General features: G+C 41.9%; 1 protein-coding gene and 1 pseudogene across 17 annotated transcripts in view; one reads left to right on the top strand and one right to left on the bottom strand.

The window, feature by feature from the left end:
* Positions 1-16869, top strand: part of Hmbox1 (homeobox containing 1) — a 138300-nt gene that overhangs the window by 106979 nt on the left and 14452 nt on the right. For all 17 annotated transcript variants that reach the window (XM_030247768.1, XM_011245031.3, XM_011245029.3 and 14 more), the window contains exons 7-8: positions 14253-14335; positions 16054-16149. In XM_030247768.1, coding sequence (XP_030103628.1) covers positions 14253-14335; positions 16054-16149 — 179 coding nt within the window. The remainder of the gene's footprint in view (positions 1-14252; positions 14336-16053; positions 16150-16869) is intronic.
* Positions 3453-3821, bottom strand: Gm20111 (annotated as a pseudogene).

Raw genomic sequence — 16869 nt, 5'->3', positions numbered from 1 at the left:
CAGTATAGGATCTTTTGATTTTCTTCAAAATCTTAAGGCCGTTATGTCAATCCAAAGGTTAGTACTAGTGAAGGATTTAAGCTTACCCCCGCTGAAGTGACTCAGAGCCCTCTCCTTTCCATTGCTTCAGTGTTGTCTTTCCATTGCTTCAGTGTTCCTTGTGCTGTGCTGGCAGGGTTGAGCTCCTGACCTCCTGACTAAAGCGCATGCCCTCTGCCTCCCCGACATAGTTTTGCCATCAGCTCGGCTTCCTTTCCCCCCTTCCTGATGTCAGCACTGGTTGAGAATAGGAAATGCTGGGGGGGATAAACTATAAATTTTGAAATTGATAGGTACTGGAGGCTGAATTTTAAAATGAGTTTCTCCTCTCCCATACCCTTGTGGAATTACTCGAGTGGAACGTAATGAGCTGCTCCTCCTGTGCCTCTGCAAGGAGAAGGAAGTTCTTAGCATTTACATGAGACAGCAGGAGCCTGGACATGACCTCATTTCAATCCATTAGACTATTTGAGGAAAAACAACAAAACTTTGCCACTTATTGACAAGTAAAGCTATCCCAATCCATTTCTCATAGCCAATAAGAAGATGAACTGTCCTTAAATGCATTTTAAAATTGGCAAATTATACTTCCTAGTTCCTTTCTGGTCAAACAGAAATAGCTGAAAGAGAAATTATCATGATGCTTTTGAGGTGGATTAAAAGTCTCCCTTTCTCTTGTGGATGCTCTGGCAGCAGTTGTTATTTTTAACAAACAGTGATGCACCCCTATTTCTCTAGTCCCTGACAGTTAAGTAGACTAGAAAGCCTGTGCTCCACATGACCTTCTGTAGCCATTGTCTACAAAGAAACAGCACAGTTAGGTGACTCTTGGTACCATGAGAGTCATCGTGAGGTATGACGGCTTCATCAGAACATGAACTTTAGATGTGTAAACACTGGCACGAATGGAGGTCAGCTTGTGACTAACTGAAAACTGTGGGAGACAAGTGAGTCTTTTCTTCTTAGGATTCAAATATTCCAGGTATTACTTTGTATCCATCCTGTGGTAGATACTAGGAGAACACACACACACATACACACACACACACACACACACACGCACACACACACACACACACACACTGTATACTAGGGGATCAAAGGCGATCTTGGCTCTTCTTACAGTATGGGAATGAGTGTTAGAACCTAAGATCACAGCTTTCATGGGGCTTGCTGTGGCAGTGGCAGGAGATAGACTTGGGAGTAAGTGTTCTACTTGCTTGTCTTTTGGTTGAAGAAGCTTAAATATCCTGATGAGTTTCTTTTTTTTTTTTTTTAAGATTTCTTCCTTCCTTCCTTTCTTTCTTTCTTTCTTTCTTTCTTTCTTTCTTTCTTTCTTTCTTTCTTTCTTTCTCTCTCTCTTTTGTATATGAGTACACTGTAGCTGTACAGATGGTTGTGAGCCTTCATGTGGTTGTTGGGAACTGAATTTAAGGACCTCTGCTCGCTCTGGTCTATCCTGCTTGCTCAGTTCCTGCTCATTCTGGCCCAAAGATGTATTTTTTTTTTATAAATAGGTACACTGTAGCTGTCTTCAGACGAACCAAAAGAGGCCATCAGATCTCATTACGAGTGGTTGTGAACCACCATATGGTTGCTGGGATTTGAACTCAGGACCTTCAGAAGAGTAGTCAGTACTCTTACCCCCTGAGCCATCTCACCAGCCCCCTGCTGAGTTTCATACAAAATGTATGTCCTCTTTAAACTGTACTTGGAAACCTATGTACCATAGAAACCCTGAATATGATATAGTGCCTCACTCAGATTATTCTGTTGTGTTGCTTTGGTAACATGCCATACATTAACAGTTCAGGTTAGGGAAGGAGAGGTTGCTCCCTCTTGCAGAAGACCTGGGTTTGAGTCCCAGCTCACAGCCAACACTAACTCCATCTCTGGGAGATCTAATGCCCTCTTCTGACCTCTGCTGGCACTACACACATACATGTAAAATAAGATTTAAAAAGTGTATTTCTCCAAAGCCCAGACTTCATTTCTAACTCTCTTGAGATTGTCATATAGCCATCATCCTTAGGCAGACTTGTCACCAAAATAGCCTTACTGTTTAGTTTTCTCTTGGAAGTTTATTAAACCTGTACATAGTGGCTGAACAGCCTTTCAGCATATGTTCTGTCAGATAGTATCAGAAACTAATTTCACTTTTGTTTGTTTGTTTGTCTGTTTGTTTGAGATATGATCTTACAGTAGCCCAGGCTGTCCTGGAACTAACTGGTATGTAGACCAGAATGGCCTCAGAATCAGAGAGTTCTGTCTTCCTCTGCTTCCTTAGAGCTAGGATTTTTTTTTAAGATTTATTTATTATTATTATATCTAAGTACACTGTAGCTGTCTTCAGATGCATGTGAACCACCATGTGGTTGCTGGGATTTGAACTCAGGACCTTTGGAAGAGCAGTCAGTGCTCTTAACCACTGAGCCATCTCTCCAGCCCCTAGAGCTAGGATTTAAGGAGTACTTCACAATTCCTTGCTTTTTATTGTTGTTTTTAAGAAAAGGTTTTTTTGTTTGTTTTTGTTTTGCGGGGAGAGGGGAGGGCATTGTTTTGAGATAAGGTTCTCTATGACTTACCCTGTAGAAGGCCAGTAAAGGCCATTACCTACCTTCTGATAGTTTGGCTATCACTGAAAATGGTCACAAACCATTGAGAAGTGAAAAGCTAAGCTTCAGGAAGTGCCAGGATAACCAGAGACCAGTACACCCTGATTCTTCACGAGATCTTGGCCAAAAGCAGAGACTTTATTGCCACCATAATTCTAAGAGTTTACTTACTTGGTTTGCTATTTATGAATTTTTTAAAAAAATTGATTCCCCTGGAAAACCAGTTCTCATTTTAGGCTCACACATTATTCTTTTAGTAGGAATGTCCTTTTTGCAAAAACTTGCCATTGACCCTAAGGAAAAAAAAAAAAAACCATTTAGGGAACAATGAGTTGATCAATCCTCTTTTGTTGATCTTTCTATTATGATACATTATTGGGGGGCAGAGTGTGAGGAACTTAATTCTCTATCACCTTCCAGTTCTCTCTGACAAACATGATTCCTATTAGTAAAACCGGACAGAAGGCAAAAGGTGCAGCTACCGCCTGGCTGCAGCTGAAGCAGATTGCAAGAGGAACTCGCCAGCCTGGATGCCCAAGAGTTTGTGAACTTTCCAAAATGTTACTGTCTGCTGATTTAACTTGTGTAACACTCACATTTGGTGGTTCCTCTAGAAAGTTCGTGGACCAGCAGACCCAAACACCACCCTTACACACTCTATTCTTTATTGTTAAAATGGAGCATGGGCCAGATGCTTGGTGATGTCATGAGAGTCAGTCAAGCTGCTTGTCTTAGTCAAGTGCAGCTTCTTAGTTGTCTGTCTGTCTGTCTCTCTTTCTCTCTCTCTCTCTATCTATCTTTTTAACAAGAGCACAAATCTACTTTTATTCATTTACTCTCCATTAGTTTAAATCCGGGATGGGTACAGCATCACACAGATTCTGTGTCCAGTGACCTTTGCAGGAAGGTTGCTTCGGATTTTGGCTTGAACCATATACCACCACTGTTCCATGGGCCCGAGTTACTTTTCCCCAGATCGCTCTGGTTTTGTTTGGTTTGCCTCCAGGAGACACTGTATTGTTTTTTGCTTTATACACATAAGCACATCTTTTGCCTAAGTAGAACATAAATGCCTTCAATTCTAAGAGGAGCCCTGTGCTCTCTTTGGTTCCGGAGACCTTGCTTGAAGCCAGCCAACATGGCCTTGCACCACAGCCTTCCTGACATACTTAAGTCCTGTTCCCAGCAGGCCCCAAAAATCTGCCCCCAAAGTTTAGCAGCAGAAACGACCTCACGGCCACCTTGTTTTTCTTTACTGTAGTGGGAACCTGCCCAGTGTACTGTTTGCTCTGTTCCATTGTGTTTCCTGAGAGCTCCAGAAGAGCCTCCATCTCTAATGAACTGAATGTAAAACATCCCTTGGGTTTATGTGTTTGAAACCGTGGGCCCAAACTTCTGGTGGTGTTTTGGAACGCCGTGGAACTGTTAGAAAATGTAAATGAAGAAAATAACTAATAAAAAATTAAAAAAGAAAGAAAGAAAATGGGGCCTAGCTGGAGGAAAGGAATTTCTTGGGGATGGGTCTTGAAGTTTATAACCTGGCCTGGCTTCCCTCCTCTTTTTTGACTGGTCTGCTAAAATGTGAGCAAGCACCTAATGCCTTCCCCACCATGCTCTGCAGTATCCCTCAAACCATGAGCCAGGGTCAATTCTTCCTCACTTAAATTGCCTCTTCCAGACAACTGAGGACCAGCAAAGAGGAGAGTAACCAATGTCTTTCATTCCTGGCTGTCAAGGAGCAGGTGGCCAACCAAAAACGGGCATCTCACCATCCTGATAAGGAATTAGTTGGAAGCCTATAACCTATAGTGTTTGCAGAGGTATTGCTGCATGTAGGTTAAGCGAACCCCACTGTAGATCTAGGCTGTTATGTATAGTGAGGCTGTACTCCAGAGTTTATTTAATCCTCTGCTGCTCAGGGAAGAAAGGTGGGTCAGTATTGTAGTTGTCCCCTGGGTAATCATGGTTCCTTTTTCAAGGAAGTGAAGCCCTTGTGTGAGATGCAGCTCTGGACCTACAGTTCTCTTTCTCTGGCACTGTCAGGAGCTCTCGTGAGATTGGCAGGACCTTAAGCCACTTGGTTGTCTTTGGGGATTTGCATTGCATATCTTAAATGAAGTCAGAAGCAGTAGCCTATCTTTAGCCAACAGTGGCCATTCCTGTTAGGCCTTTAAGCCAATGAACTGTGTCAGGATACCTGAACTGCGTGCGGGCTGTGGCCTTGAGGAGGGCAGTTCTTTGTCCTTTCTGACTCCATCTATGGAGTTCATGCCTTACTACAGGTGGAAGGGGCTGACCTCATGATGTTTCCATACAACTCAAAGGTTTTTGATTCCTTGCCAGGGTCTGCTCTGCAGTCTGTCTAAATCCACAATGGTCTGTGCTGTGGGCTTCCATATGAATTTATGAATGAGGATTTGAAAAGTCATCTTTTTGTGTTTTTAGTCTGTCCACAGGCCAGTACTAATTCTTCTGTTTAAAACTCCTTTCACAAGCTTTTCTGTTCTGAAGTTTTAAGAAGATGCTGCCAAGCTGTGAAAACATACTGCTTCCTCTGGAACAGAACTCATTTATATTTTAGCTTTTCTCTTCACGTACACCTTTTAAAAGGTTGATGTGGGGAGAGCTGTTATTTATTTTATTCTGCCCATAGAATTCAAAATGAGCTCATCGGTAAAAAGGCATTAGTGCAGGATGGCTTCTGCTTATCAAACTCTAGTGCGTTTATGAAACACACTCTGAAATGTTGCTGAAGGTGCACAGCGAGCTAAGGAACGTTATTATTTAGTAATAATTATGTAAACTTGCACTTCTCTCACATCATAAGGTGGCAAACTTTCTTTTGAAATATTGGGTTTTTCATTATAAAGCTACTATATGGTTAGTGTGTAAAATGTGAGGAAATACAGGAAGATGTAGAATAGAAGTGAGCTCTCATGCTCGCTCTCGGTGGTCATCAACACTTACCGTGTTTTCAGTTGTATGTCTGTGTGTTATATACAAACCTTTTCAAGCAGCAGAGACTAATACCAGCTGTGTAATTCTGTATTAACTATCATTATATGACTTTTAAAATATAATTTTATTATGAATACTACCATGAGAATATGCTGTAGTTTATGGATATTTATCTGTCTTTCTATTTCTAGGCCTGACTTCATCTAAGATCAGATGAATTCAGGAAGTTTTGGCCACAGTGGCCTAACTGCTTAGTTGACTATGCTTCCATATGCTTCCAGGTTGTACCCATGATGATGGGTGAATACGTGGAGAAGCAAGTAGGCTGATTTGACAGAGACCTGCTTACTTGCTTGTTTGTTGTTTAGTTCTCTTGCTTACTTGTTTTGAGAGAGAAATTCACTGTATGGCCCAGGCTAGCCTGGAATGACATTTTCCTGCCTTAGCCTCCCGAGTGCTGGGATTATAGGTGTGAGCAGCCCCACCTGGCTTCAGCTCCAAGCTCACTATGTGGCTGAATATGACCTGGAACTCACATCTTCTACCCCACCTGGTGAGGGCAGGGTTACCAACCACGCCCGGCTCACTCTGCTTTTGTTGTTAGGCATTTTATTTCAATTTTCATTTATCTTTATTCTTTTAAATAGTAAGAGATAGATAATAATAAGAGCAAGATAATTACAGTGTTAAGTTTTCTAACTGGCTACTATTTATATACAAGAAATTCTGATCATTTAAATGGTTTGTGTGTATTTACCATGTACAGTAAGATTTTTCACTCCTGTTAGCATTTTTTAATGTGCTTTGACATTTCATAAATGTATATAATACCCTTTGATCATCTTCCATGCCCTATTGGCATATTCTGCTCCTCCCCTACTGTTCCTTTCCGTCTCCACGCCCTCTGTCTACTTCCGTGCATTATCTCTAGTGGTTTCTTCTTTTTCTTTAATTTTTATTGTTACATGTGTATGAACATATAAATATATAAATACAAACTGCTGAATTTATACATTGCTCATATGTATATTTTTAGGGCTGACCAGTGGTATTGGCTAACCATTTTAGGGACTTGTCCCTGGATAAGACTGGTTCTCTCCATTTCAGCAGTCACTGGTAATTGATAGCTTCTCGTCTAGGGATGAGGCCTTGTGAGATCTCCCCCATTGTTGGCATGTCAACTGGTGTTGTCATTGCTTAGGTCTTGTTTGTGCAGCCATAATGTTGAGATTTCACAGGTTCAGCTTCCATGTCATATATAGAGGATATAATCTCAAAGCAGACATCTTGGTCCTTTGTGGCATTGAAATCCTCACACTTGCTTTGTCCTTGATGTTTCCTGAGTCATAAATATAAGGGCTGTGGTACAGATGTATCAGTTGGGGCTGAGGACCCAATTAAATGTTCTCTGCATTTTGAGCAGTTGGGGCTTTCTGTAATAGTCTCTATCTCCTGGAAAAAAAAAAAAAAAGCTTCTTTATGAGGAATGAAAGCTACCTTTATCTGTGGGTATAAGAATAAGTATTGGGAATGCTGCCATAGGTTATAGGTTCTGTGGGCTCACCAGCCACAAGTAGTTGACATTAGCTGACATGAATTTTGTCCCCTCAAATGGTCCATAAGGACAACTAGACAGCTATTGGTTACCACTAACATATAAGGGCCACTGGTGCACCTTTGAGGATATCTTGCCATGTTGGTCATTGCTGTGGCTCATAGGTGTCTTAGCTGGGCAGGACTATTGATTGCTTTTCTATCTTGGCAGTCTGCCCACCACTTTCCAGTACTATGATACCTAGACCACAGGGAGGATGATTCTGGGTCCTGTCTCCAGAGTCCAGAGCATCCTCAGCAATAGGAATTTACCTTTAGATTCTGGGAAGCAACTAAGGGCAACAGCAATAGCCTGTATTATTTTGGAAGTTGCTTAAGATCACTGAGCAACAACTTTAAAAGGATGTTTCTCATGCTTGGTAGGAGGGTTTGTGTTAGTCTCTGGCTCTTGGAGGGGAACATTATCAACCCCCACAGGTTATATTTTACACACACACACACACACATATACCTTCTTTCATGTACATATAACGTATGTAATTATAGGTAAACATAAATAATGATGCCTCCATTTCTCTCCCTCAGCACTGCCTTTACCCCACCGTATAAAAACAAACCTAAGAAATGAAGACATTTTAATTGTTTTATTGCTAAAGATCATTTCACACATAGATGCTCTCAAATAGGAGGTAGGACGATTAAACTCCATAGCATGTAGGCTAGCTTAATGTTAATGTTTTCTGAAGAAATCCACATGGAATTATGGGTAGTAGGAAGCAGTCCCGAAAGCTATTTCTAGATAACTAAAAGAGAGAAAGTGCAGCTCTCTTCTGCAGAGGTAGCCTGCAGGAGGACAGAGCGACGTGCCGTGCATGCGGCTCTATCCCCTCCTGTGGTTGGTCTCTGTTTTTTTCTGCATTCTCAAGATACAAAGCAGAATATTCAGTGGCTGCAGTGATTTAGGAGTTACTGGAACAACAGTGCTTCAGGAGCAGCTCCTTTTGTTCTTAGCTTCTGGCTTCTCATTTCCTGTACATTCTCTTCCCGTTTTTACCCTTCATCATACAGCAGTCATGTGATCTCCCTATGGGAAGCTGTGCACTGGTCGCTTAGCTGACAGTGTCCTTTGTGACGTGCAGTGTCCTCAGAGTTTGCCGTCTCTTTATGTTGCTATCCTCAGGCATGTGCTACATTTCTTTCTCTTTTGTACATTCCAGAGCGTCTAGGGCTGTAAGCATTTCCAATAGAAAGAAGAATGAAGTTCTAGGGTTTGATTTTGTGTCTCCTTTAGAAACTAGCAGCCAAGCTCTCCTACCTTAGAAATGTTTATTGGGTTTTGTTTGTTTGTTTGTTTGTTTTTTACAAAAAGCAAATAAGCAACAACAAAAAAATCTAAAAATTAAAGTGCCAGAAGGCGAATAATGTCTCATGCTACAGACAGAACTGTCTAAGGCTGTGTGAGTACCCCTGGACGGGTCCTGCCTCTTCTGTCTCTATGCCTTCATGGCTTCTCCTTAGCTATTGCCACAGCTACACACACGACTTCTGTGTCCATCACCACAGGAAATGCTGCTCTACAAAACAACTTTGACCCTTAGATCTCCCTGCTTTGAACCACAGCACCAAGATCCTTAAAAAGTTGGTTCCTCTCTTCACAACATGGGCTCAGTCTTTTCCACTTTGATCCGCTGCCCCTGTCAAGCACTGCACATACAGGGTGTGTTGGGCTCCCTCCCAATTTCAGTGTCAGGGGCTCCTTAGGATTCCTTTACTCTGCCTCTCATTATTTCCCTATGCCCAAATCCCTGTCCTGAAAGCTCTCACTCTTTTCTTGAGACCCTGTTCTGCCGTCAGCTCTCGTCTGCTATAGTAGTGCTTTTGTGCCTACAGTACTGGGGTTGTTCCCTTACAGTTCTGTATTTACCTCGGTCTGCTGTGACCACACCCGGAAGTTCTCTCTGGTTCATCCTTGCCACCCCTGATAGTCAGCTATATAGTAGAAACTAGGGTTTGTTACAGGGTGATTAAAGGCGTGATTAAGAAAGTACAGAATTGCCTATTTGCTGACTTCCTTGATAGTCCAGCTTGGTTGCATATAGTTTAAAAGAAACACCGTTCTGATGTAACTGTAGTCATCTATGTCTCCACTGCTAAAACCACCAAACATACCTGAAGCAGACACCATGGAGCACGCTGGGACCCTGAAGCTGTCTCTGCGGGAACTGCTGGTGCTGGTTCCTCCAGAAGCCTTGCTTAGAGCCTCTGCTTTCGTTCACCAGACTCCTCTTTACGTTCCTTCTTCCATTTCTTTATTCACACATCTCTTGAGTAAACAGATACACACTTGTTAGTCTCTACCATGACCAGCCAGACTCCTTCTGTGAATAACTGGAAAACTGGCCATTTTTTTTCTTTGACACTTCCCTTTCTCTAAGCAGCATTCCCTCTCACCAAGCGCATAAGGCTTTTGTTGCACTAGTCACTATGGTGCGATCCTAGGCAGGTCCTGAAGTTTTGGACATCTATCCTTTGTCAGATGTTTTCTCTGATTCTCTCCACTCTATTGCCACCTAGCTGTCTTTTTGTTTTCTGTTGTGCATCCAATTAGATGACCATACAGTTTTGTCCTTCACACTATGGGAGGAAGGTTTTAATTTGTTTTGTTTTTCTTATATCTGTGGTCACCAGAGTGTCGGACAATGCAGGTCTGATAAAATGAGTTAGAGAAGCTTCTTCCTCCTGAGCTTTTGGGGTAATTTCAGAAGAACTCGTGTTAATTCTTTAAACGTTAGCTAGAGCTCAGCAGTGAGGCTGAGCGGAACAGTTCTTAATCATAAAACAGTAGGGGCTGGTCTGCACTGGCTGCTCCTCTAGGGGGCCCAGGTTCATTTCCTAGCGCCCACCTGACCACTCACAACCATCTGTAACTCTAGTTCCAGGGGTCCACGGCCCTCTTCTGACTTCTGCAGGCACTGCACACATGTGAGTCACAAACACACCCGTAGGCAAACATTCATGGATATAATTTTATTTAAAAAAACCAAAAAAAAAAAACAGATTTTTTTTTTAAACAGAAAAAAAAATCACTTTCACCGGGTGTGGTGGCACACACCTTTAATCCCAGCACTTGGAAGGCAGAGGCAAAAAAAAAAAAAAAAAAAAAAAAAAAAAAAAGACTAAATACTCTTGATTTGGGAGAAGTTCCTGGGGTCTTCTTTACTCCGACCTTCATTGTATAAAAGTAAAGCCTGGAAATACAGAGTAAGTGTAAACACTAAAACTTGGACTCAAAAGAAGACATTATGCTATGAATAACTGAAAATTTTCAATTTAGCATCCAAAGCCAGTATGGCTTTTTCCTATTAGTCACTGCAGTCACAACAGTAATGCCTTCTACCTGGTCCCAATCCACTTTAGAACATAAATTGTTTGCAGATTTATATTAATCGTCAAACTAGTTCTTAATTATTTCAGTGTTTCCCTAAGGTCTTTTTATTATAAAAATGATGTCTGTTCATTTCAAAAACTCTGTGGAGACTTCCATGAAGTAGATTGTGAGAGTCAGTCATGTCACAGTGTCACCAGCATTTTATTTCCTGCTCTGTATCATCCATCTTGCTCCTCAGAGATAAAGGCTCTGACAGCCGTGAGTTCTGACGTTGGGCTGAGCAGTCCAGGCCTGCAGTCGCAGCATTTGTGAGACGACTGAGGTTGAGTCTGACTTGCACCCTAGCTAGCTTCAGGAAGAGGAGCGGGTCAAGATGGAAGAACTGTGAGGTAGGACAGATGAGTCCTGTAGGACTCACCAGGGAAAGAAAACTCCTGCCCCGGGAAATGGACCAGATTTGCACTGGAAGAAGGCAAAAGGCAAATATTCTGCCAGGAAATAGGCATAGGCCTCTTACCTAAGTGCCAGTGACCACAGAGACTGGGGAAGGGTCTAAGCATCCATAGTAAACCTTTGAAACTGTTTGAACAGGATATAACCTAAAGAAATGAGTCAAGAATATTAACCACATACTTCAGGGCCCGTCGTGGGCTTTCAGGTCATTTGGCTAAAATGTTATAAGGTGTACTGGCCACAGAGTTGTCGCTTAAATGGAATCTTAGGTTTTAGCAGCCAGTGTATTCCATCAGGTCTAGCAAAGTCTTGATTGTAAGGCATGCCTTATTGTGCACGCCATTCAATTTTCAGATACTACCAGTTAGGAAATGTGTCCTGATTTCACAGATCACAATAATGAAGAAATGTGCATCATAAAATCAGTGAAAGAAGATTATTACACTGGTGCAGAAAAAAGCTGAGAACGGCAAGAAAAATGAGAGAGAATGAGCAGGAGAGGGGACACAATCAAGGACAAGGAGAGAAGTTGACCTTGGAAAGGAGGGTGATTTATGTTTTCTCAGTTATGAGAAAGGAAATGAATAATGGTCCGGAGAAGTTTAGCAGCTCAGAAGCTAAAAAAATCTAGCAAACAGCAAAGGCAAGGTCATCTGCAGAAAGAGTGACGGTGGTGGCTTTAAGGGCTGAGACTTCAGAGTGAAAAGGTTTCAGCAGATCGGGCATGAAAGAATTTCCACCAGAAAGGAAGGGGCTAGTTCAGATTGCAGAGGAACGAAACCACTTGGCCACGTTTTGTGGTGTTGAGGAGCACATCTCATCCTGAGAAGGATTGGAGTAAAAGGCAGGTGCTGCCTGCAGTGCGGGAGATGGGCAGGGCAGGAACGGGGAACAGAAAACTCATTAGGCGGGTTCTTCTTGGAAAGTTTGGCTTGTCTGCCATTTGGGTGAGAAGTAAGGGACATAGCTAGAGGTAATAGACAGATATTTATGTTTTATTTAGAAGAAGAGAAACAATTTCAGGATTAGTGATTGCAGAGATGAAGAACTAATTCAGAACTTAAGGCCATGGAAGTAGAATTTGGAGGAATAAGTTTGAAGATGTCATCTTCCTAAAGCATAGGTGGGTTCTGTCTGTTTGGAAAACCCTCAGGCTCTCCACTGATGTCAGCTGTTGGCCTTCATTCTTAGAGGACATTGAGTCCATTGCAGGCTTGTCCTTTGAAGAAGTGATAGAGACCAGCACTGATCCCATTCCATCGCATCATCTGTGAAGCCCAAGTGCTTAACACATTCTGCTCTGCTTCATTCTGCTCATTCTCATGGCCTCACCTGCCATCTTTACAGTTGCCAGTCCTGAAGGCCTACCTCAGGCTTCTCTGTGACATCTTTCCAGACTCCTCCCACAACCCTGAAGACACAGAACTGTCCACAGATGCTAAGCATTTCACCACAAGGACACTTGCATATATTTCTTTCTCAAGTACATTGTGAGTTCCTTGATGCCAGAAACCAATTTTTTTTCTTTACCCACAATACCAAGCACATATTATGTAATTCGTATCTACTTGGTGAATTTGAGGTAAATGAGGCAATTGGGTGACAAATAAGATGTTAGTGTGATTCTGGTTACTTACTGAGTCTGCTCCAGGTGAAGCGATGGGTCTACCATGGCCTAACAGAAAGTTAGTTCAAGCAAACATGGGGCCCAGACAGCAAGGACATGGAGCATCTGTGAGAGTGGTGGCTTGGTAGCATCTTAGAGTGAACACTGGTACCCAAGGATCATGCAGGAGAAAATACCTACACTGTGGAAAACAGCCAGGGACCATGTAGAGCATGGTTGTGAAGCTTATGTTTTAGAAAAGACGATGGAGAAGCGAGGCAGCACAGACTGAAGTGAAGGTCTGCCATCCATAAGGAGACAACGAGAGAGGAAAGCAGGGTCAGGTTGGGTGTCTTAGGAGGGGAGGGGCCCTGGGGCATCTGTGCAATGGGTGGTCTTTGCCAGTGCTGGTAGGTGTGGTAAGGGAACAAGACTGGTTTTCAGGAAAGGGACACCCTGGAATAAATGGTCATTACTAGAATGCAGTGAAGATCAGGCTCAAGCCATAAGCGGTTTCTTTTTAAGTTCATAGATGTCAGAAAAAGCACTAATAATGAGCATTCTGTTCCCACGTTACATTTTATGCATCTGATGGTCTAACAACAGATTTAGTGGGCCTCGTATTGCTAAGCCTACTATTGAATCACAGTAGTATCTACTTCTTTCAGAAATGAAATGTGCAAGTATCCCACTGAGCCCTTGCTCAGCTGTGAGTGGTCAGTGTTCTCCATCTAGTGTGCATCTTCTTCGGTTGCTCATGTATTCCGGCACGCATGCCATCAGGAATCTTTTAATTCTTGGCATTTGGCTTGTGTGTTAGTCTGTGGATTGTTTTTCTCTCTTAGGAATAGGCTATAAGCATTCATTCAGGTCAGTGGACAGAGTGCTAACTTATTTTTCTCCTAGTTGTTTTCAAATAGCTTTGTGTCAATACAGATGCCCCATAATTTGTTCTGTCATCCCCTCTTGGAGGATAATTGAGTAATTTCCATATTTTTTGCTACTACAAAAGAAAAAAAGTGACCAAAAAAGAAAAGGTTGTGTTGACACCAGTCTTCAGTAGCGTGGCTCTTGTGGCTCTGTGACTTGAGTCATGTATAATAAAATATCATATACATAGCAGAGCTGACCTTACCCCTTTCTTCCCTGCCTTCCTTGCCTTCCCTGTTCTTAGCCTTCCCTCCTATCATTCCTCTTGGTTTCCCCAGTCAGTTTGATTTCTGAGGTCATGTCATACATGCATTCATAATTTTATATATCTATATAAAATAAATAAATGAGAGTGGGCACGGTATTTTCTTCCTAAGACTAGCTTAATTCAGTTAACATGATCATCGCCAGGTGGATCCTTAAAAAGAATAACTTATCTCAGAGGAATCTTAATGAAGTACCGCAGCATGGAGCCACCAGTCACAATTAGTAATTTCAGTGAAGTGGAAGGCAGGTCTCTTACTTACATCAGCTTCCTCTCAAGTACAAGTGGGCACATAGGTGGTAGTTACCGTATTGAACACAGTAGAGAATGTTTCTGTCAGAAAGCTCTTCTGAACTTCCTGGCATACGCCAGAGTTGTCTCAAAGAAGACGTATTTAATGAGTACGTTTTAAAGTAGATGTGTCTTTGTCGGTTGCCCCTACAGTTACTTCAATGAGAACCAGTACCCAGATGAAGCAAAGAGAGAAGAAATTGCCAATGCTTGCAATGCAGTCATACAGAAGCCAGGTAAGGTATGAGCTCAGCTGTGGTCAGTGGTCTGGACAGTCACCTCGTAATGCAGGTCCCAGCCCAGTGTTCTTCACAGAGCACTTCTGATGTTACCATGGCATGAGTCAAGTGCTCATAGACAATGACTCTCCATAAGATTTGAAGCCTTGAATTTTTTTAATTATGGATTTGTATTAGTAAAAGTTAGCATAAATTTATCAATTCTGAAGTAATCATAAAGTGTGAAATTTTAAGCAAGTTTTGTTAATAAAAATACATAAATCCAGTTTTTCAAAGTTGCTCTAAAATTGTATGCTCTGTGAGAAAGCTCTTTGCGATTGGATTCTGTCTGCTTCCTACATTGGATCGACCTCTGCCTAGCTAAGGGAAACATGGTGGCTCCCTTTTAAAGTCTCCTGGGCGAGTCCACAGCCACTCTACTATTTCCTGTGTATCTTATCCCTGTGCATTTCAGAGACTTGGCACAAGAACCCATTCAATTAAAACAGCCAGCTGGTTTCTACTTTACCATTTGTTTTGCTGGGTTAAAGACTGTGTGAATCTCAGTTTTATGAAGTGAAGAGGGGCCAATCCCCTTTATTTAGAAGACTGACTTTCGCCATATCTACCCTACACCCTCAGAGGAGTCCATACCATGTGTATACAGGCCTACAGTCCCAGTGCAGGGATTTCCTCTGGAAAACACATACAGATTATAAGCTTAAAACATGAAGACAGACAGGAGAAAGTCTGGAGAGATGGCTCAGCAGTTAAGAGCACTGACTGCTCTTCTGAAGGTCCTGAGTTCAATTCCCAGCAACCACATGGTGACTCATAACCATCTGTAATGGGATCTGATGCCCTCTTCTGGTGTGTCTGAAGACAGCTACAAACAAACAAACAAACAAACAAACAAACAAACAAATATTTTTAAAAAAAGAAGACAGGAGAAGAGGAGATGCTGCAAATGTCTGCTCTCCATAAGAATTAACTGTGGTGGCCAAGAAGACCATAAATCTGAAATCTAATCTGAGTGGTACCTTGTGTCCCAGAACAGTCACAACCATGTGTGGACTTGGCCATTAGCCTTCAAAGCAACAGGTATCATATACCTTCTATAAGGTAGAACATATATCTTAAGCATGAGGACACTAAGATAGTCATTTTCTGTTATCTGTACACTTCTTTAAAGAATAACATTCCTCTCAGCTGGCTGTGCACACCTTTAACCCCAGCACTCAGACGCCAGAGACAGGCAGATCTCTGTGAATTCCAGGCCAGTCTGATCTATAAAGTTCCAGGACAGAGAGACCTTACCTCAACTCCCTATCCCAATATAACAGCAACAATAACAACGACAACAACAACAGTCCTCTTGGTGGTGCTAATTAGATGGTGCCTCCTTGGTATATAACATGGAATCTACAAACTGCTTTAGAACTCTAGTAAACAGACTTTGTAGAATTTTCTTTTAATACTGAGTTGTGTTCCTCAGTTGAAGCTTATTGTGTTATTAGTTGTGGCTAGCTGTGCATTCATTTATATGTTTGTTCACACAATGATACTTCTAGTGTGTTCTTGGTACTAAGCAGTGGTAGAAAAAGTTATACCCCATCTTGTTATTTTGGCAATAAATAGAATCAAAAGCAACTTTCAGCAGAAACGTATTTCTTAAGGACGGTTCATTATTGGATCCAAGGTACAGATTATCTGAATTTTGTTGCATGCATTCACAGGCAAAAAGCTGTCTGACCTGGAACGAGTTACCTCTCTGAAAGTATATAATTGGTTTGCTAATCGACGGAAGGAGATCAAGAGAAGAGCCAATATCGGTAATGTATCAGAGAGACTGCTTTCTCTCCTGAGAAGGTTAGAAGTGCACTAAGAGTGGCCGGTTAGGAGCTGCAAGTCTGAATGATCGCAACCCTTAGGCCTAACAACAGATACCATCGCTTCTCATGGTTGCATTTTTAATAGCACAGTCGTGCTATCTACACTATTTTATTTATATTTTAAGAATGACTTTTTTATTATTTATAAAGACTGTTCTTCTTAATATTCTAGAATGTAGAATTAACCCCTAAACAGTGGGTTACTTGTGTGGCTCATATTAAAGATTTCTGTGTGGTCTTAAGAGAAGAATTGTGAATCTCCCAGCCTGCTGGTTACTGGTACAACCTAGACCTCCACACTGAGAAACATCCAATCAGTAGCTGGAATGGAAAAGATTCAGCGAACGAGAAGCATGGAAAAAGCAGCAATAAAGGGCATTTCCTGAATGTGCCATGGGTTTAGTCATTCCCAGTGTGTGGTTATTGCTATACACTGTGGTATAGACCATAAACAAATAGTTGCATTGGCAATGATAACGTAGTAAGTAAAGCTAGAGGACGGAAGTCAATGTGAAAGTGCCTTAGGGAAAATATGTGTTCAACTAACAAAGAAGAAAATCCTATTCAAAACTGTAGGAAAAGCATGAGATCAGAATGGATGGGCTCGGAGTAGAAGTTTCCTTTAAGCTTCTGCAGGTGTATTTCGGGGCTGGGATAGCA

This window comes from Mus musculus, chromosome 14 (genome assembly GCF_000001635.26).
Source record: "Mus musculus strain C57BL/6J chromosome 14, GRCm38.p6 C57BL/6J".
Lineage (NCBI taxonomy): Eukaryota > Metazoa > Chordata > Mammalia > Rodentia > Muridae > Mus > Mus musculus.
This window is presented reverse-complemented; position numbering and strand designations above follow the sequence as displayed.